We start from the raw sequence: 21,750 nt of genomic DNA, 5'->3' as shown, positions 1-21,750 counted from the left end.
ACTTATACAATAGTACTTATTATATGTTATCAATAGCGTAAAAAGGGAGGGAATAATATATTTGTATCCACTTGCATATACATAAAATACATGGATTGATAAATAAGAAACTAAAGAGTGACCACTTTTTTTTCCCCTTGGGAGAACTGAGTGGACAGGGTGAGAGACTTTTTACTGTCTACCTTTTCATATCTACTAAAATTTAAACCATGTGAATGTATAAACTAGTCAAACAATTAGATAATTTTAAAAAGAAAAATAATCATAGCAATGTACATAAGCGGTATGATAGTATTTATATGCATATGAGATAGTGGTGGCACAAATAAAGAATAATCAACTGTGCCTGGTGGTATGTGCAATGGAAGGCTTCACAGAGGTGACACTGGAGTCCATCATCCAAGGATGAGGTCACCAGATGGAGAGAGGAAAAAGAGGTAAAGGCAAAACCTGTACAAACAAAAGAAACAAAAAATATATGCAAAGGAAAAGGAGGCCATAGCACATTCAGGGAAACATAGTGGGCTCAGTACAGCCAGAGGTAGAATTGGTGGGAAATGAGGATGGAAATAGGGAGAGACAGATGATGGAGGTCCTCTTATATCACCAAGCCATAAAGTCTGACATATAACCTGCAGGCAATGATTAGTCACTAAAGGATTTTGAAGAAAGAGAATAATACAAGGCACTATAATACTCCAGATAAAAGAACTAAGTGTTAGAGAGTGGAAGAGAGATTCAAAATTTAATGTATCATTAAATAATCCATACAAAGCACTTAGTTCAGTGCCCACCACAGATAGTAATGGCTTCATAAATATTAGCTGCTATTAAGCTAGAAACACTACTTGGGGAATTTTTAAGCCTGGAACTCCTTTGGAAGGACCAGTTCTAACATCATTTCTTTCCATGCTTTCCCCAACTTCCACGGGGTGAAATCATTCAGTCTCTTTTCTATCATTCCATAGAACTTTATACATATTGTATAACAGCATCTATTAAACCAGGCTGATTGTGCACACACCTGTTTCCTGGTAGACTGCTTCCTAGAACAGCATCATTGGGCAAAGAAAGTATCACTGCATACTGTTCAATCTAGTTAAACTAGAGAACGCACTACTTCTAATCAGAATAACCATGCCACTGCACAAATGTCAAAGAAATGACAATAAACAGCCTTGCTGAAAACCCTGGCAATACAGCAGTGTAATTAGTATCTAAACCAATACTGATCTGAAGTATACAATTTTCATAATTAAACTTCAGTTTACCAGGAAGTATTGGGCTGGCCAAAAAGTTCATTCAGAAAAACCCAAACTTTTTGGCCAACCCAATAGAATAACATCACTCATGTTTTTAACGACATGAAAATAAAGCACACAAATGAAAAAAAATAGAAATTTTCAAAAGCTGACTCCCTAAGGAGACAGTTCTTCCAAAAAGAAAAAAAGAAATCTTTATTATAACTTTCAACAGAAATTCCTACAACTTTGACTACCTTGTACAAACCACTGAATGTATTATACAAATTGAGCAAAGGCCACGCACTATGTTCTCCTTTAAAAAAAAAAAAAAACCCATCCTATAATATAATGCATCCTAAAGAGGATTTTTATTAGATTTTATAGCTATGCAAGCATGACAACTACAAAAACATGGTAGTGAAAACAAGCTAAAAACCACAAAAATTGATAGTCACTCTATGTGCACTATATAATCAGCTACACCATTAGCAAATACGCCTGGGCTTCCCCAAAATTGAGGCTCAGACATAAGCTAGCTGAAAGTAAATCAGATCCAGATATTAAGAAGAAAAATAAATCAAAACTTACTTCATGATATATTTGGCTCTGTCTATTGTTTGAGCTTTAACTTTTACTAAAAGTGGATGACTGTTGTAAGTTTCATTCTTCCACTGGCCATACAGACGATATCTTTAAAAATGATGAAATGAAGAATTAGTAAAAGTTAAACACTTAGGTTAGTGCACTAGAATAGGAGTTAAAAATACAAAAATATTACGTATTTACCTATGCTGATATGGAAATGTTTTAAACATTCCCCACAGTTCCTCAGACATACAAGCATTGCAGTCCATCAAAGAAAGAGATGGAAGTAATACCTGGTCAGTAATGCTAAGCAAACAGCTAAGGATAACTTCCTAAGAAGGGAGGAAAAATTATTTCAGTAAGAGGTGCATATTAATCCCCCCCCAAAGCAAATTTATGTAAGCCTTGGAAAAATTGCCATTCCTGGATTTCATGACACACCATATCTAATTCCCCACACTATTACTGTACTTTTCACAATGGTTATTTGTGTTTCTCCATCTAAGAAAGCAAATGAGGTGAGGGAAGGAACGGGGCAGCAAGAATGGGGTATTTTTTTTATCCCTTTTCCTTTTTCAGCATGGTAATCCTCAAAAACAGGAGGCTGTCAATCTTAAAAGATACTTTGTATGATATGCCAAAAGCTATATTCAACATGTAGAGTACAAAATAATTACTCGCATAGGTGATTAAACCTTTTCACAGTAAAATTTACAGTATGCTATACCTAGACAAACATTAGACACATTGGATTTTTCTAGTCTCTTACCGTTTTCTCTTTATCTTCTTGTTTGCTTCCATCAGACTGAAACTAAAATTAAAAAAAACTATAAATAAAATGCAAAAAGGTTAAGATTATGCTGTCACAATTTTGTTTCTAATTTGAAAAAAAACTGACTTGTATGTGGTTGTGAATTATTTCCTTACTTGTTATACACACGTAGATTTTACATATAGCCAGTACTACCAATTAACATTTTTAAATTCTCATCTACATTTCTAACCTCCAAATAATTTGTGACATTCATGAATTTTAAACACCAGCTTAATAAGCCAATTCTTTTCTCAACCCCATTATCATAAATCAAAGCATCCTAAAATTGATCTGAGTATTTATTATAAAATTGTAGCCAGCACAATTTAGTTATAATGCATTTGCATTTCTCCTTCCAGACATTCTAGTTTTCCCCCTCAGAATTGGTAAAATATAACACTAAAGCAACAACAGCAAAAATTAAACCCAAAGAAATTCAAAGCTATATTTTAATTCACCATTATTTAAGCCCTAAGAAATAGGCCCAAAATATTAATAACACTGCTGATGAAATACCAAACCACTTCCAACTTGGACAGACTGAATGAAAAACCCTGGATCATTATTTTATCAGCGATTTGCAGGTGGGCTGCGGAAGTGCCATGTTTGACAATGCTGTCTATTCATTCAAAATGAAACTGTGAGCAACATTTGTGTGTGTATAGGCAGATGGAGTGTTGGGGGAGCGTGCAAAGGCCAAAAGGACAGCTGAAGCACTGATACTCAAGGACAATCTAGATTTCTGGAAAGGATTTAGCTGAATATCAAGTGTGAGAAGGGGAAAAGCTAATATGAAGCTAACATACCTTGTTGGTAGATAAGGATATTTTGTGCATGTATGTTTTCATGCTTGAGTAATTTAACGGGTGTTACTACAAGGAAATCTAACTTCCGTGCAACATTTTCACATAAGACTAATTCAGGGATAGCCATGTTACCTTGATGGGAAAGCATACACAATTACATTTTTTTAATTGGCAGGTTAAAAAGATATGGTTCCCTTTCACAGAAACGATTAACATATATCCTGGTCAGCAAATGAGTAGTCAGGTTATGAAGGAGCGGCCTGGCAGAAAACAAACTAGATAGTTGGGACTTCCCTGGTGGTGCAGTGGTTGAGAATCCTCCTGCCAATGCAGGGAACACAGGTTCAATCCCTGGTCCGGGAAGAACCCACATGCCGTGGAGCAACTAAGCCCGAGCACCACAACTACTGAGCCCATGTGCCACAACTACTGAAGCCCATGTGCCTAGAGTTCATGCGCCACAACAAGAGAAGCCACCACAATGACAGGCCTGTGCACTGCAATGAAGAGTAGCTCCTGCTTGCCATAACTAGAGAAAGCCCACAAGCAGCAATGAGGAGCCAATGCAGCCAAAAAAATAAAAATAAATAAATATTTTTTTAAAAAAAAGCTACATAGTTGCTTTTATCCTGTTGGCGTGGTAGTAATTCTGGTGGCATACTGGGTGTACATTGGGAGGCAGAAATAAGGGTATGTCATAATTGGAAGAATTAGGTTTATAGCATATTGTGTTGGAGATAAAGGCAATTAAGCTACTCCTTTCCTAGTATACTATGATTTGAATGAAATTAATAAAGCTACACATAGTTTTCTCCACACAAATAAAACATTTTCTTAGTTACTAAGCTGTCCTAATTCCCTTACTAGATACTTATATTAGTTTCTAATGTCTATTTGTCAATTCTCTAGATTTCACAAGCAGGAAAATTTGAAAGAGAGAAAGAAATACGGAAAGCACAAGCAAACTATCTAGAAGAGCAGTAAGAAAACACTTCTATCAAAGGCTAATTATAACAAAGACGAACAAAAAAAAAATCAAGATTTACATGCAGGGACTTCCCTGATGGCACAGTGGTTAACAACCTGCCTGCCAATGCAGGGGACATGGGTTCAATCCCTGGTCTGGGAAGATCCCACATGCCTCGGAGCAACTAAGCCCGTATGCCACAACTACTGAGCCTGTGCTCTAGAGCCCATGAGCCACAACTATAGAGCCTATGTGCCACAACTACTGAAGCCCACACACCTAGAGCCCATGCTCTGCAACAAGAGAAGCCACCTCAATGAGAAGCCTGCACACCACAATGAAGAGTAGCCCCCGCTCTCTGCAACTAGAGAAAGCCTGCACCCAGCAATGAAGACCCAATGCAGCCAATAAATAAATAAATTTATTTAAAAAAAGATGTACATCCATGTAAAAGTGAATTTCTTTACACATTCCACTCCCTTGATGCTTTCTTTTTCATTTAGTTTAACTTAATTTGCTTTTTAATTCAGAGCACATATAAAACTTTGCACTCCCACAATAGAATACTAAAAGTTTTACTGAATGGCCAGGCAGAAGCGGGGAGAAAGAAAGGATGGGAAGGTACAAAAGACATTCATTCATTCATTCATTTACTTTGTGCCAGGCACTGGGAATTCAAAGATGAACAGGAGAGAGTTCCTATCTTTGAGGAACTGACAAAGAAAGTTCCTAACTTTGAGGATATCTTTAAGACCAAGACTACGCTTACCAATGCACTGTTAGGAACTGAATTTTTAAGTTTGAACAAAACTGAGCACTCACAATTATGTGTACACAGACCATCAGCTATAAATGACCCCAAACAGTTTCCAATCTTGCCCTATAACGACAGAGCAGCTGACAGGGCTGTGTAACAGTACTGAGTACCAAAAAAAAGGGGGGGGGCAGGGGCAGATTCATTAAGAAGGGGCTTTTGAAGAGTTGAGAAATAAAGGCTGGGGAAAGTCGCAAATGTAACTAAATTACTTTTTTATTACCAATGTTCTATTTTTAGTACCTCCAAACCCATGAATGTTTCAAATGCTACTTTAGAGTATACTTTATCTCAGAAAAGGGAAAAAAAGAAAAATACTTAAATTTGTGACTTAGACTACATCTAGGTAAATTATGGCATTATTTTCACCTTCCTTATTAACGATCATTCACTGAGTACTATATGCCATGTAATAGGCTAAGAAATTCACATTTATGCCTTAAAACTAGTCTACTAGAAAAATCTTTTTGTTAGAAAGGGTCTAAATGAGACCCACCAAAATAACTTAGAAATAGGAAAATAAAACCTGTAAGTTAGAAGTTATGGGAACCTGAGTTTACCATGCCTGGAGAAGAGATAATAGAATCGCCTTTCAATGTTTTGGTTCAAAGGCTTTTTAACTTTCAATCAGAAACTCTTAAAGACTTTATAAAAGAGTTAGAGATAACCCCTTAACTTTGATACTACATCATTTATGAAAACACAGGAAGGGTTACTAAATGAAAAGTACTATCCTCCACCACATTTCTTTTTTAGTCACTACAAATCTCTACTAAAATGCCAAAGAATGAATAATATGGTCACCCACACACAGGATGACCATATGTACTGGCTCTCAGTTTTTATCCCGGGGTAACTTTTAAATGTTACCTCTCTTTCACACACTATGAATTTTTCCTCTCTGAAACTGAACACTGAGGTTCAATTTCAGGAAACAGCCTTGGAGAGGAGGTACAGCCACTGAATCAACTGTCTACAGTGTGCAAGTGATCCACACTAAAAACTCTCCTTTCTTGTATAAAATGTATTTTTTTAAATTACATTGTTTGTACATAAAGTCTACATTTACCTACTAATACATTTAATATCTGCCTAACCTTGTATGTTTACATACCTCTCTTAGGTAAAAAAGCATAGCTAATGGGAAAAATTAAGATCCTATATGTAATTTATTACCTTAACTATGATTCTACACCTTGATTAGAATTGTCACATGAAGATATTCAGTAATAGCTAAAGTGACCGGAGTTCAAACCAATTATTATAAGGGATAACACAAGTACAAATATAAACATCCTAACAGTTTTCCCCTGCTGAGGCTCATTAAATAGCAAGGGTATTATAGATTAAACCTAGGCTCCAACTCTATAGAGTGCCAATGATAGCAGTGTTCGTCTCCATTTGGACAATGAGAATTATAATGCAAGGTACTGATTATTTAGGGGGTTTTTAAATATTTTTTTTAGTATTTATTTCTTTATTTGGTTGCACCAGTTCTTGGTTGCAGCACACAGGACCTTCATTGCCACGTGCGGGATCTTTGTTGCAGCATGCAGGATCTTTAGTTGTGGCATACAGGCTCATAGTTGCAACATGTGGGATCTAAAATATTTTACAAAATTTGTATGGAAACGCAAAAGACCCCGAATAGCCAAAGCAATCTTGAGAAGGAAAAATGGAGTTGGTGGAATCAGGCTTCCTGACTTCAAACTATACTACAAGGCCATAGTGATCAAGACAGTATGGTACTGGCACAAAAATAGAAAGGAAGATCAATGGAATAGAATAGAGAACTCAGAAGTAAGCCCAAACACATATGGGCACCTTATCTTTGACAAAGGAGGCACGAATATACAATGGAAAAAAGACAGCCTCTTCAATAAGTGGTGCTGGGAAAATTGGACAGCAACATGTAAAAGAATGACATTAGAACACTCCCTAACACCATACACAAAAATAAACTCCAAATGGATTAAAGACCTACATGTAAGGCCAGACACTCTAAAACTCCTAGAGGAAAACATAGGCAGAACACTCTATGACATCCATCAAAGCAAGATCCTTTTGGACCCACCTCCTAGAATCATGGAGATAAAATCAAGAATAAACAAATGAGACCTCATGAAACTTAAAAGCTTTTGCACAGCGAAAGAAACCATAAACAAGACTAAAAGGCAACCCTCAGAATGGGAAAAAAATAGTTGCCTATGAAACAACAGGCAAAGGATTAACCTCCAAAATATACAAGCAGCTCATGAAGCTTCATACCAAAAAAGCAAATAACCCAATCCACAAATGGACAGAAGACCTCAATAGACATTTCTCCAAAGAAGACATCCAGATGGCCAACAAACACATGAAAAGATGCTCAACATCACTAATCATCAGAGAAATACAAGTCAAAGCCACAATGAGGTATCACCTCACACCAGTCAGAATGGCCATCATCACAAAATCTGGAAACAACAAATGTTGGAGAGGGTGTGGAGAAAAGGGAACTCTCCTGCACTGTTGGTGGGAATGTATGTTGGTACAGCCATTATGGAAAACAATTTGGAGGTTCCTTAAAAAACTACAAATAGAACTACCATATGATCCAGTAATCCCACTCCTGGGCATATACCCAAAGAAAACCATAATCCCAAAAGAAACATGTACCATCATGTTTATTGCAGCACTATTTACAATAGCCAGGACATGGAAGCAACCTAAATGCCCATCAACAAATGAATGGATACAGAAGATGTGGCATATATATACAATGGAATATTACTCAGCTATAAAAAGGGATGAGATGGAGCTATATGTCATGAGGTGGATAGAACTACAGTCTGTCATACAGAGTGAAGTAAGTCAGAAAGAGAAGGACAAATATTGTATGCTAACTCACATATACGGAATCTAAAAATGGTACTGATGAACTCAGTGAGAAGAACAAGGATGCAGATACAGAGAATGGACTGGAGAACTCGAGGTATGGGAGGGGGCGGGGGGTGAAGGGGAAACTGAGAAGAAGCGAGAGAGTAGCACAGACATATATATACTACCAACTGTAAAATAGTCAGTGGGAAGTTGTTGTATAACAAAGGGAGCCCAACTCGAGGATGGAAGATGCTTTAGAGGACTGGGGCGGGGAGGGTGGGGGGGACTCGAGGCGGGGGGAGTCAAGGAAGGGAGGGAATACGGGGATATGTGTATAAAAACAGATGATTGAACCTGGTGTACCCCCAAAAAAATAAAAAAAAAAAAAGACCTAAATGTAAGGCCAGACACTATAAAACTCCAAGAGGAAAACATAGGAAGAACACTCTCTGACATAAATCACAGCAAGATCTTTTTTGACCCACCTCCTAGAGTAATGGAAATAAAAACAAAAATAAACATGTGGGACCTAATGAAACTTAAAAGCATCTGCACAGCAAAGGAAAATATAAACAAGATGAAAAGACAACCCTCAGAATGGGAGAAGATATTTGCAAACGAATCAGCAAAGGATAATCTCCAAAATATATAAACAGTTCATGCAGCTCAATATCAAAAAAAAAAAACAAACAAACAAAAATGGGCAGAAGACCTAAATAGACATTTCTCCAAAGAAGACACACAGATGGCCGAGAGGCACATGAAAAGCTGCTCAACATCACTAATTATTAGAGAAATGCAAATCAAAACCACAATGAGGTATCACCTCACACCAGTTAGAATGGGCATCATCAGAAAATCTACAAACAAATGCTGGAGAGGGTGTGGAGAAAAGGGACCCCTCTTGCACTGTTGGTGGGAATGTAAATTGATACAGCCACTATGGAGAACAGTATGGAGGTTCCTTAAAAAACTAAAAATGGAATTACCACATGACCCAGCAATCCCACTACTGGGCATACACCCAGAGAAAACCATAATTCAAAAAGACACATGCACCCCAATGTTCACTGCAGCACTATTTACAATAGCCAGGTCATGGAAGTGACCTAAATGTCCACTGACAGACGAATGGTTAAAGAAGATGTGGTACGTATATAGAATGGAATATTACTCAGCCATAAAAGGGAATGAAATTGGGTCATTTGTAGAGACATGGATGGACCTAGAGACTGTCATACAGAGTGAAATAAGTCAGAAAAAGGAAAACAAATACCGTATATTAACGCATATTATGTGGAATCTAGAAAAATGTTACAGATCAGCCAGTTTGCAAGGCAGAAATAGAGACAAAGATGTAGAGAACAAATGTATGGACACCAAGGGAGGAAAGCGGGGGGTGGGGGTGGGATGAATTCAGAGACTGGGATTGCCATACACACATTAATATGTATAAAATAGATGACTAATAAGAAAAAAATCAAACTGTACACTTTAAATAAATGCAGTTTATTGTATGTCAATTATATCTCAATAAAATTCTTTTTAAAAGGAAAAAAATTTTTTTTAAAAAGAATAAATTCAATAAGAGAAGAAAAGCTTGGATATGAGATACACAGAATGAGATGAAAACAGAGACTGCAGAGATAAAACACCACTGACACAGATATAATTTTAAATAGCAAGGAATTTCAAGAATTGCAAGATTTAGACAACCAATCATTTCTTCAGTTTCAGACACACAACACTTGTATAGGCAGTAGGACATGGTGACTTTGAGCTTGGCCTCTGAAGCCAGACTGCCTGGATTGAACTCACAGATCTGTCACATACTAGCTATATGACCTGGGACAAGTCACTTAACCTAGAGCACAAAAGGCTTGGTAATGATTAAATGAGCTGATGCACGTAAAAGTACTAAACAGGGCCTGACACAGGGTAAGAGCTCAATACTAGTAATCACTATCATAAACAACTTAATCCACTAACATCAGCTGGATGCAAAAAAAGCACCAAGGAATTCATCTTTAAGTGTGTAGGTGCTATCAGAAATATTTAAGTATGCCAGGTGAGCATGTTAAAGCTGTGCTTTATAATTAAAGAAAATTTTAAAGATAGCAAAACATGTCCATTCACATAGAAATATTCTATAGAGCCACTTTCCTTTTTTAAGCCTGAAATAAGGACCAAAATTGGTTAGCAATGCAAATTCTGGGGTCCCATCCCAGATCTACTCAATCAGAAACTGAGGACGGAGCCCAACAATCTGTATTTTAAGAAGACCCCCAGATGATTCTGACGCATGTAAAGTTTGAGATTCACGGTACTAGATAGTCCTACACTACATACCTCAAATTTCAGAAATACATAACCGCATACACATATATACACACACATACAGATAAGGGATTTCAAATAACTATAGGCTGAAAAGACTACTCTGTTGTGATATCTCATATAAGCTATTTTTTTAAATATGCATAATTTATATATACAAGCAACCTCAAGCTTATAAATGAGATATTTGTTAAAGATTTGCTAATTGTAAATACATTATTTGGAACTAAGGTCATATCCCCCACTCCACCCCACCCTCCCACCCCCACTTAGAAGCAATCTTATAAACCCTGGCTAAATTCCTAGCTAGGCGACAAAAGCCTTTTAAACCTATAAACACATAATGATTTCTTACAGTGAAATGTTTTTAGGGTAAAAAAAATGAACCAAAATTCTAATTCAGAGAGATTCACTTTTCCTACCACAACCTTAGCAATGAGAGAAGACAGATTTCTTCCCACACTGGGATCAAAATAAACATTTTTTTCACTTCCCTTCTGCCCTTCTACCTCTGCAAAAATAGAGACTGGAGTTAGGGGCAGGCACCAGGCACAAATGTGAAAGAACAGAAATAAATGAGGACTGCAATGGAGATGGCAGAGTAGAAGAGTAACAGCTTTAGCACCTGTGTATCTTAATAACAATATTGTATCTTTATACGTTTATACATATTTCTATGTACAAACTTCCACAAGTTTGCTGTTTGGTCTCCTGCTTACAAGTTTGATACTTGTAGCCAAAGAAACAATTTCAGAACAAGAGATCTGAACATTAAGATTTTCAGTGAAAAAGAATAGCATTAGTGGGTAAAAGTAAGATGAGAAAGAGGCTGTTTACATTGTCTCAAAGTGTCTCCCCACAGGATACATATTAACAACAAAGGGAAAAAGAATAACTGTACACTGGAGAAACCTGGCAGCCATCACCTTAACTAAGTGATCAATGTTAACATAACCAGTAATAGGACAAATTGACTTCACATGCTTCCTAATGCGATGCACTGGGAAAAACACAACCCTTTGTTCTTTGAACAAGCACTGGTTAACATGACTCATCCTTTTCAGACTATAAGCATCAAGATAATGAAACACGGTTATACTTTTTTATATGAATATATGCTACATAATAAGTATTATGTATAGTAATGAACTACTTAGCAGATTTCTTTAGCATACCTTTAGACAATATAAATTTGTTAACATTTTTAATGTTTAACATTTTTAATGTTTAAAGTTTATCTACCAGCTAAGTATTTAAAGCCAAATCAAATATCTCAGGTGTCAAGTGATTCATACACAACAGTTGTTGAATTTTATATGCAGTTACTGTTATCAAAAATTAAAATTAAGTGCAATCACCACACACTGGCGAAAACTGCATTTGTGCTTGTAACAATTTCTAGATCGTTCTGGTTATGTTGCTTTACAATTGAAATTATGTATTCTTTTCAGCTTTAAGACCCTGGTTAGGCAAAGATCTAGAACACTAAGAGCAAACTATAAAAGAGAAGTGCTATTAAATTGGAATTAATCAAAATTTTAAATTTTTGCTTTTCAAAAGACAGTAAACAAAATGACAAGGCAAATCAGACTGAGAATAAAAGACAACTGAATTTAAAATGGGCAAGAGATCTGAATAGACATTTCAATAAAGATGACTACAAATGGCAAATAAGGGCACGGAAAGATGCTCAACATCACTGATCATCAGGGAAACATAAATTAAAAGCACAAAAGATAGCACCACACACCCATTAGAATGACTAAAATTTATAAGACTGACAACACCAAGTGTTGATGAGGATGTGGAGAAATTGGAAGTACATTGCTCCCAGAAATGCAAAATGGTACACACGTGTTGGAAAAGTTTGACAAAAAGCTAAACATACACTTACCCATATGGCCCAGCAATCCCATTCCTGGGGAAACAAAAACATATGCCCCCCCCCCCAAAAAAAGACTTGTACAAGAATATCCATAGCAGCTTTATTTATAATAGACCCCAACTAGAAACAACCCAAATGCCCATAAACTGGGGAATGGATAAACTGTTATGTCTGTATAATGAAATATTACACAACAATAAAGAACTACTGACGTGCAACAACTGAGATGAATCTCAAAAGCATTAAGTAGGTGAAACCAGACAGAAAAGAGTACATTCTATACAATTCCATTTATGTGAAGTTCTAGAAAAAGCAAAACCATAGTGACAGAAAGCCTACCAGTGGTTGCCAGGAATCAGCAATGAAGGGAGGGAACTGATGGCAAAGGGGCAAGAGGGAACTTGCTGGGATGATGGAAATATCCTATATCATGACTGTGGTGGTGGACACACAACTGTATACATCTGTCAAAACTTATCAAATTGTACACTTAAAATTGGTGAGGTTTATTGTATGTAAATTATAACTCAAAGATAATTTAAAAAAAATAATAACAAGGCAAGCCATGGAAACAACCTAAGTATCCATCAACAGATGAATGGATGAAAAAGATGTGGTGTGTATACACACACACAGTGGAATATTACTCAGCCATAAAAAAAGAATGAAATAATGCCATTTGCAGCAACATGGATGGACCTAGAGATTACCATACTAACTGAAGTCAGACAAAGACAAATACTATATGCTATCACTTATATGTGGAATCTAAAAAGATGATAAAAATGAACTTATTTACAAAACAGAAACAGACTTAGACATAGAAAACCTTATAGTTACCAAAGGGGAAGGGGGAGGAGAGATAAAAACTGGTAGTACAGGATTAACAGATGCACACTACCATGGAAAATAATTTTTAAAAAAAAGAAAAAAAAATACATGTATAGCCAAATCACTTTGCTATACATCTGAAACTAATACAATATTGTAAATCAACTATACATCAATAAAAAATAATATATTATTATTATTAGAAGGGCATATAAGAGAAACTCTGGGGTGCTAGTACTGTTCTATTTCTTGATCTAAGTGGTGGACACATGGGTGTTTAGTTTGGAAAGTCACTAAGCTGTATAATTATGGTTTGTGTGCTTTCTGTATTATGTTTTATTCAATAAAAAGTTCACTAAAAAAAATAAAAGAGGACTTCCTAGGTGGCGCAATGGTAAAGAATCTGCCTGCCAATGCAGGGGACACAGGTTCGAGCCCTGCCCTGGGAAGATTCCACATGCCGCGGAGCAACTAAGCCCATGCACCACAACTATTGAGCCTGTGCTCTAGAGCCCGTGAGCCACAACTACTGAGCCCATGTGCCGCAACTATTGAAGCCCACGCGCCTAGGGCCCATGCTCCACAACAAGAGAAGCCACGGCAATGAGGAGCCTGTGCACCACAATGAAGAGTAGCCCCCACTCTCAGCAACTAGAGAAAGCCTGTGTGCAGCAATGAAGACCCAACGCAGCCAATAAATAAATTAAATAAATAAATTTAAAAAAAATAAAAAAATAAAAGAATGAATCCTGAACATCTGAGGTTGAAGGGACTTCACACAAATAATGGCAATGATTCAAAACTGCAGCCAAGAAAACTGAGCAGAAGAAAAGCAAGAGGAAAGAATACTGAATTAACCACTAATTATAAGGGGATTCAAAAAGCAATCACATGCCCAAAGCATATTTTCCTATCTGGAGGACCTGAGTAATAATCTGGCTGCATTTAAGTTTTTAGATATAAATGGTTGGGACACAATTGACTTTCCCCAAAACTTACTAAACATAACCTTTCCCTAAATTAAGTTTACTTTCTTTTTATTTCTAGAGATACACATAACACAAATATACTCAGAACATTTTTATTCCATACTTTAGGTTTCTGCCTGGAAGAAAAATCTTACTAACCTCCTTCATAAATGACTTGCCTATGCGCACCACTTTTGCGAATAAAATGGGATCGTGAGAAAGGTGGGGACCAAGGTAACAGAACATATTGAAGACGTCTCTCCTCAAATCTTCAAAGGTCTCTGCTTGTTTTGGTGCTCTCTTATTTTGCAAAGCATTAACAGGTGAGCCTTTAGCACCTTTAGGAACGCCAACTCTACAAAAAGAAGAAAAATGTGTGTGTGTGTGTGTGTATATATACATTATATACAACACCCCATTTTAAGTTAACACAGTCATATTAATCAGTAAGTAAAACTTTTCTTGCTTATATTTGCTTTCTCTATTTCAATTGTGCCTAACTTCATTATACCAAATAATTTAACTGGTAGAAGACAAAAACAATACTCATTTGAAAAAAAGAAATATCAGAGCTTAGGAGACTATTTCAAATTAACTGCATAAGAAAAGAAAAGCAGAAATGCAGATTCCAAGTAACATTTACATACACCATATGAATTTGTTTTTAGTTAAACGTGGCCAATATCAGGATTTTGAATATGGGAATGGGGAACAAGGGATGGGCCTCCAAGACACAAAGATGAAACAGAAAAATATGGATATAACAACACTGATTCAAGTTAATAAACATCTCTCAATCTGGCTTCCACTACCTAGACTGAGTATGAGGTAGGTGGTGGTAGGGAAGGTGAGCAGCATAATGAAAGAGGGTGTGTCACACTAAAAAGGGCACCGTGTCCAGAGTTCTCACTTGCTGAGCAGGTGTCCCGCTGTGGAGTCACAGGGGTCACTCTCTGAGAAGAAGCCTTCATGGTCCACAGCCCAGGTGGCACTGAAGGCAGCAGCCAGCAGCTATGCACGAGTCACAAGGCTGGGGCTTTTGAGGCAGGCTCTGATCTGTGGGGCTGAAGCCAGAGCTGCTGCCAGTACTGCTCCTAAATACCCTGCAAGTAGGCTGAGGGCTAGAGGACTGGTGGACACAGTAACTAGGGATGAGAGAGGCTGCACTAGCAATTTCCAGAACAGCAGCCTATGTGCCAGGAGAAATAAGGCAAGCAGAGAGGCAAAGTCCTCACTCAGAGCCACTCAACCCAGGACAGAGGAAAACTACACTAAGTAAAAACCTTAGGAATTCCCCGCCCCTCCCAAGAGAGGAGGAAAAGTCAAAAACAGAAGAATGGAATTTTTCACTCTCAATGGAGCAAACCCAACCTGGAAGTCTAACATAAAATTTTTAGACAACACTGCAGCACCAATTCTGCAATACCAGGTCTGGATGACAGGAGACAAGTCACTGACTAATACCTACCAAACTGATATGCTCTGTGAATAGTTCTTCTCTTCTGATAAAACATACTAAAATACATGCTTGGTTTGAGAAGACAAGATAAATATGCAGATTTTTTTGTAGTCCTAAACTACTTCTACCTCAATTAGTAAAGCATACAGTAACATACCTTCGGTAGAGAGGCTCAATAGTTATATGAATAAGCTTGCAAATAGCAAGGGCTATTAGTTTATGTGAAGCTGCATAGTATGGAGGCATCTGATCCATAATGTTCTGCGCATGCTGCCAATCACCAATCTTTAACAAGGCTTCCAACAAACCAAGTTTTTGGTTGTCAGGTGGCTAAAAAGGAACAATTACAGCAAAGATACTCAAAATACAGACATCAATAAAGCTTTATACATTTTTCATTTAAAAAATTAAGCTAAACAACACAACAATGTATGTCAACAATGGCTGCCATTCATGGGAAATGCAACAGTATTTTCCTAAAAGTATGATCAAGTTTTTTTAGCGACTGAAAAAAAAAGGCAGGATCTGCTTTTTCATTTAACAGACAAAGCATGACAGTTTATAGGCTTGGAATTAAATTAGGCCCTACTTAATGTTTTATTGTGCCACAGGGAACTAGAATTCATTCATCTTTGAGAATTCCTTTAGGACCTGAGAGACATTAATCCACAGAGCACAAATATAGTCAAGAAGTGTGTGATTTTATTTAGAATACACTCTGAAATTTATATAAGAAAAAAACACAGCAGCCTCTTTTGGGAAGGTGCCAATCAGATCAAAAACAAAACCACCTTTGCAAATTAGTATTGCAAAAAGCAGGTTCCACCACAATCAAAATTAAAAAATTATTCGTCCATAAGTTGATTAACCATCACAAGTTAAATTTGACAATTCTAAATCCAGAAGACAGTGTTAATTTTATCAGGATAAACTATATACCTTCTCCACTTTCTCCTCTTCTTTTTCCTTTTCCTTCTCTCGCTCGTCAATTTTATCGGAAGACAACACAACCATTGTAAGTTTTCTAACAATTTGCTTAGCTTCTACAATTTCTCGTTTATGTTCATCCATAATGCAATTATCAGCTGGAAGAAGCTAAAAATGGTTCATTAAAATTTCATAAAACAGTGCTCGCTTCGGCAGCACATATACTAAAATTTCATAAAACAATTAATACTATTTGCACATATAAAAAGCAAACACTATCTACTTTCAATTTAGAAAACTGTAAATAAGAAGTCTGGCCTATTTACGACCATAATTTCCCTTCTAAATATGTCTCTTTCCATTATTTTCATATAACCTGACAGGGTTAAATACCTGAATTTTGCACACCTTTTAAACCCAGGTAGCAGTTCAAAGTTTCATCTCTTCTGTTAGAGGTCCTAAATTAATATAATACTACAACAGTGTTTACCACTGAATTAGTTTATCCAAGAAAATGTGTACCTGTTCCATTAAAAATATCACAGATTTCCCCTTTAAAGGCCAAACTCCAAATTAAATAAAGTACTACATACGGATCCAATTTGGGAGAGGTAAACTACTGATTGACATAAAGGGGTAAATTTGATTCCTCTAAATGAAAAATCTCAAGTCGAAAAATTGTGAACAGCTTGATATCTCACTTTTCATTTTCTAGATACCTATTTGACTTAAGTCAGAAACTAGTTTCTAGTTTTGTGTGTTACAAAAGAAAAAGTAATATGTGGATAGTTGACCCTCCATTATGAAAAAAGGATCAAGTATCTCAAGTACAGCCATCTTGTATGAGTGGAAGATGGCTAATGTGGACATTTCATAAAATAACCTAGACACATAACCAACAAACCATTAGTCGGTAGCTTTTGCTAGGCACTATGGTGAGGTATAAAAGAAGCATTCCTGTCCCTAGAAATGCATAATCTATTTCAGTAGATAAGTCTAATGCAAAGTAAACAATAGTGAAATATTAAACTACATACTACAAACTTTATCCCATTAGTCAAAAAACGAGAGTGGGAGAAAACTCATGGACTGGTGCAAGGAGGTAAGTGAGACTTGTTCTCATTCTTTATTCTCTCCACTGGTAATCAAACCCATTTTTATGGTTCTACTTATATATCTATCACATATCTACCGCAGGTCCTCCTCTTTTACCTTATCTACTGCAATTTCCTCTAAAATCTCCCATTACAATTGGTTAACTCTAAATTTTTAATTATAGTTCTCTCAATTTCTAGTCTTGTGTATTTTGAGAATAAGTTATTAGCTGCATATAAAGTCACAATAATTATATCTTCCCAGTAAACACAACTTTATTATTATAAAGTGACTATTTTGTCTGATAGTAATAATTTCCCTGGTATATTTTTCCCACCCTTTTACTTTCAACCTTTCTTTGTCCTTAGGTTTTAGCCGTCTCATGTAAACAATAAACTGGTTTTTAATCCCATCTGAAAATCTCTGTCACCTTAACAGGAACACTTAGTCTGCTTATACTTATTTATAGTTAAACTGAAAAATATCAGTAATAAATCTATCATTTTTGTACTTTCCATTTGTCCTGCCAGTCTCCACTTGCCTATAAACTTATACCTACATCTTCAGATTCTCCTTTTTCTGACCAATTTTCCATGTTCTCAGTTTCTACATCCCTTCTCTACTCTAAATCTTGAATGGCTCTCTACTACCAACAAGAAAAAAATCCAAACTCCTTACCATGGCACTTAACAGCTCTTCACACTTTGGCCCCTCAATCTACTTTTTTCTCCATCCTCGTTTCCCCTACATACCACCCGAGGCTCCAACCACTCTGAGCTTCTTGGTGTTCCCCTAAGGTGATAATGAAGCGTTTTCAAACCTCCTGCCTTTATATTCAGTTAATTCTACCTACAAAGCTTCCCACCTTTTAAGCCTGGCCAACACCCACTCATCTATCAAGTTCCCAGTTCAACATCAGCAGTTTGGAAAAGCCTTCCAAAATCCCTCCAAGACAGAGATGGTCACTGTCTATTCTGAGCCTTCACAGCACTTTGTGAATACTTCCAATAAAGTACTTATTATATAATGCAAAGTGTTTTCTCCCTTGCTAGACTATGACTGCTTCCAAGGTAGTGATCAAGTTTCATTCAACTCTGTAACCACAATATGCAATGACAGGCAAGGAAGTTAGAAAGTGATTTCAAAGGCAGTGAAGACGGTGTCAGTTTTGGACAGTTCATAGATATCCTAATGCACAACCTAATTAAACAGGAATTTCTATGCTACAAACCTCGTGTTTTCAAACTGACAGCCTAAGCTGTTGCTAAACTAGAGGTCATCAACCACAATCACATACACACTCCTCTAGATCCTAGATCCAGCAATAAAAGCACAATACCAGTCATTTATTATACAGTAAAAACACAAGAGAAGCCTTTTTTTTTAAGTATACAAAAAGTTCCCCATTCATCCTGAATGCCTAAAATTAACATTTGGGGGAGAAGGAAGAACTATTTAGGTAATATCATATTTCCCCTAATTTGTGTATAATACAGAAGTCTGAAACCACATTGATTAGAACTTGGCCTCGTTCTCCATGAGATAGGCCTTGATGACAATTAAGAACTTTAACTTCACAGCCAATCCTGAATTCTGTAGCAGTGACAAAAAGTATTTCATTTCCACGGTTCCAATGAACTAAATTCATTCACTTTATAAAGTAAACACAAAGCAATAATGCAATAGGGCTTCAAAAATTAAGACTTGAGAGCCTAGAACCAATCTTGGAGTGCTGTATGGTTACCTACTGCTCTTCCCCACCCTGGGATGAACAACCAAATATTCTCAGCAGCCCACTTGACTTACATGTACATAAAGATCATCTAAATCAATAAGATTAAATTGTAGAAGTACTGCTGCAACTCTGTATAAAGATGAAGGAGTTTCTCCATTTGGTTCCTTGAAAAACAAAAGAAAAGTTTCTATTTAGTGCCTAAAGTACAACTAAAATCACATCCTTTTATCTACCAATAATTAAGAACAATTAGATCAAATAACTCTAGGTCAACAATAAGCTTCATTGCTCTTCCTGATCATAAATAACATCCAAATTCAGGACAAAGATAATTATGTGAACATCCCTTTTCACATTGGCACATCGGATGAACACAAGGAAAGCAGCTTCAAAAATGGACACATTTTACAATACATGCTAATATTTGAATAAAATCAAACTTGAACAGAATGAGATTTTATACTGCATATATTTAGTCTGGGTTTCTGTTTATATGTGTGTTTTCTTAACTTGCTTTTTCAAGTACTTCTCAGTGGAGATGCAGATAGACAAGCCTGACAAATTTGGAAGCGTGGAACCATCTGTGTCTGCTTTATACTTTTCTCCCTTTTCTTTTATATCTTGGGTTTTGTGCTAAGTATATCTACTTGTCAGCTGATTTCCCCTTCAAAACGGGTGTCTATACTTAATACACATGGATAATTCAACATTTTAAAACATGTAATGGCCAATTCCAGGTCAGCCCTATGGACCCCACAAAGAAACAGAAGGATCTTTGAATGCTATCAAGACTTTTCCCTAATTTTTAAACTGTTTGGGGTCAGATGAATAGGAGAATGAAGTGAGGACAACTGGCAATTACTAAATGGCAAAATGCAAATAAAAAGCGGTGACAATACATTATGTTCTGCTTCTACTCAACACTGAAAATGAGATCACTGTAAGTAAGCCCCCCCCAGTTGTGATAGGTGTTATGTACATAACATATGAAGCTAACGAAACTAACAGACATCATATTAAAAAGGCATTGTTTCACTGTAATTTTTAAGACAGATAAGTCTTAACAATAGTGTGACCCTAAATGTTTTTAAATGGTTATTTAGTATCAAAACATTTCCCATAAAAACAAATGATGGTCACAGTTTCAGAGGAAACCCATAAAAGCTCACTACCTGACTTGAAACCACCAGGAATATTCTCATTTTTCCCATTATCTTTGTTTAAATGAGTCACAAGAAGCCCTCAACTCTCAGGGTAAATGTCAACTCCCGTAAACTGATCTTCATATTGTTCGGCACAATCCCTATTCTATCCTATCCCACCTATCTGCGTTCTTAAAAAACTTCCATGGAATCCTCTGGAATTCATGGTCCATCCTCAGCAAAACCCCCTATATCCTGAACCTCTCCTCCCCCCCTTCACCTGGACACTTGAACAGAGACTAGCACTCACTAGGAACACCACTCCTGTAACCCAGTCAACTGGTGGCTATTTTCCCCAGACCCCTCACACTACTAGGCCTGGAGGCGGAATATGGAATCATCTTTGCTTTTTACAGTTGTTTTCAGACTATTCTCGTTCCATGCTCCCTAAAGCCCACCCAGCTTTGAATTTCCTATCACTCACTATCCCTCACTATTGTTGTGATCTAGTTTCATCTGTGATGTAGTTTCATTCCACTGTAGTCAAAGAAGATATTTTGTATGACTTCAATGTTACAAATGTATTGAGACTTGTTTTGTGGTCTAATATAAAGCCTAACCTGGAGAATGTTCCATGTGTACTCAAGAAGAATGTATAATCTACTGTTGTTGGGTGGAATGTTCTATATATGTCTGTTAAGTCTAACTGGTTTATAGTGTTAAGTCCTCTATTTCCTTATTGATCTTTTGTCTAGTTGTTCTATCCATTAATGAGTGAGGTATGGAAATATCCAATAGTTACTGCAGAACTGTCTACTTCTCCCTTCAATTCTGTTAATGTTTGCTTCATATATTTTGAGGCTCTGTTTGGCGCATACACATTCATTAACTGTTGTGTGTTATATTCTCGACAGGTTGACGCTTTTATCAATATATAATGTCTTTCATTATCTATCATAAAAAATTTTGTCTTAAAGTCTAAAGAGCCACCCCAGCTCTCTCCTGGATACTATTTGCATGGGGTATCTATTTCCATACTTTTGCTTTCAACATATTTGTATCTTTGGATCTTAAAGTAAGTCTCTCATAGATAACATATAGTTGAATCATGCTTCTTCCCTCTCATTTTATTACTATGAATTTTAGCAGTACAGAAAGTCACATGACCTTACTAGGTCTGGATCATGCTTTTTTATACATTCTGCCAAACTCTGCTTTTTTTTTTTTTAAAGGAAACACCCCTTGCTTTTTTTTTAATACATTGTATTTATTTATTTAT

At 36.5% G+C, this 21,750-nt stretch overlaps 1 protein-coding gene across 13 annotated transcripts in view; it reads right to left on the bottom strand.

Annotated features, from left to right (window-relative positions):
* Positions 1 to 21,750, bottom strand: part of THOC2 (THO complex subunit 2) — a 104,346-nt gene that overhangs the window by 35,992 nt on the left and 46,604 nt on the right. For all 13 annotated transcript variants that reach the window (XR_009050492.1, XR_009050491.1, XM_057719283.1 and 10 more), the window contains 7 exons: positions 19,401 to 19,493; positions 16,512 to 16,667; positions 15,730 to 15,902; positions 14,273 to 14,468; positions 2,599 to 2,640; positions 2,031 to 2,161; positions 1,833 to 1,934 (listed from right to left, as the gene is read on the bottom strand). Coding sequence is in view for 11 of the 13 variants with exons in the window: in XM_057719283.1 (XP_057575266.1) it covers positions 1,833 to 1,934; positions 2,031 to 2,161; positions 2,599 to 2,640; positions 14,273 to 14,468; positions 15,730 to 15,902; positions 16,512 to 16,667; positions 19,401 to 19,493 (893 nt within the window). In the remaining 2 variants the exon portion in view is untranslated. The remainder of the gene's footprint in view (positions 1 to 1,832; positions 1,935 to 2,030; positions 2,162 to 2,598; positions 2,641 to 14,272; positions 14,469 to 15,729; positions 15,903 to 16,511; positions 16,668 to 19,400; positions 19,494 to 21,750) is intronic.

This window comes from Hippopotamus amphibius, chromosome X (assembly GCF_030028045.1).
Source record: "Hippopotamus amphibius kiboko isolate mHipAmp2 chromosome X, mHipAmp2.hap2, whole genome shotgun sequence".
In the NCBI taxonomy this organism is placed as follows: domain Eukaryota; kingdom Metazoa; phylum Chordata; class Mammalia; order Artiodactyla; family Hippopotamidae; genus Hippopotamus; species Hippopotamus amphibius.
Note: the sequence above shows the minus strand (reverse complement) of the source record. Positions and strands in the feature narration are given on the sequence as shown.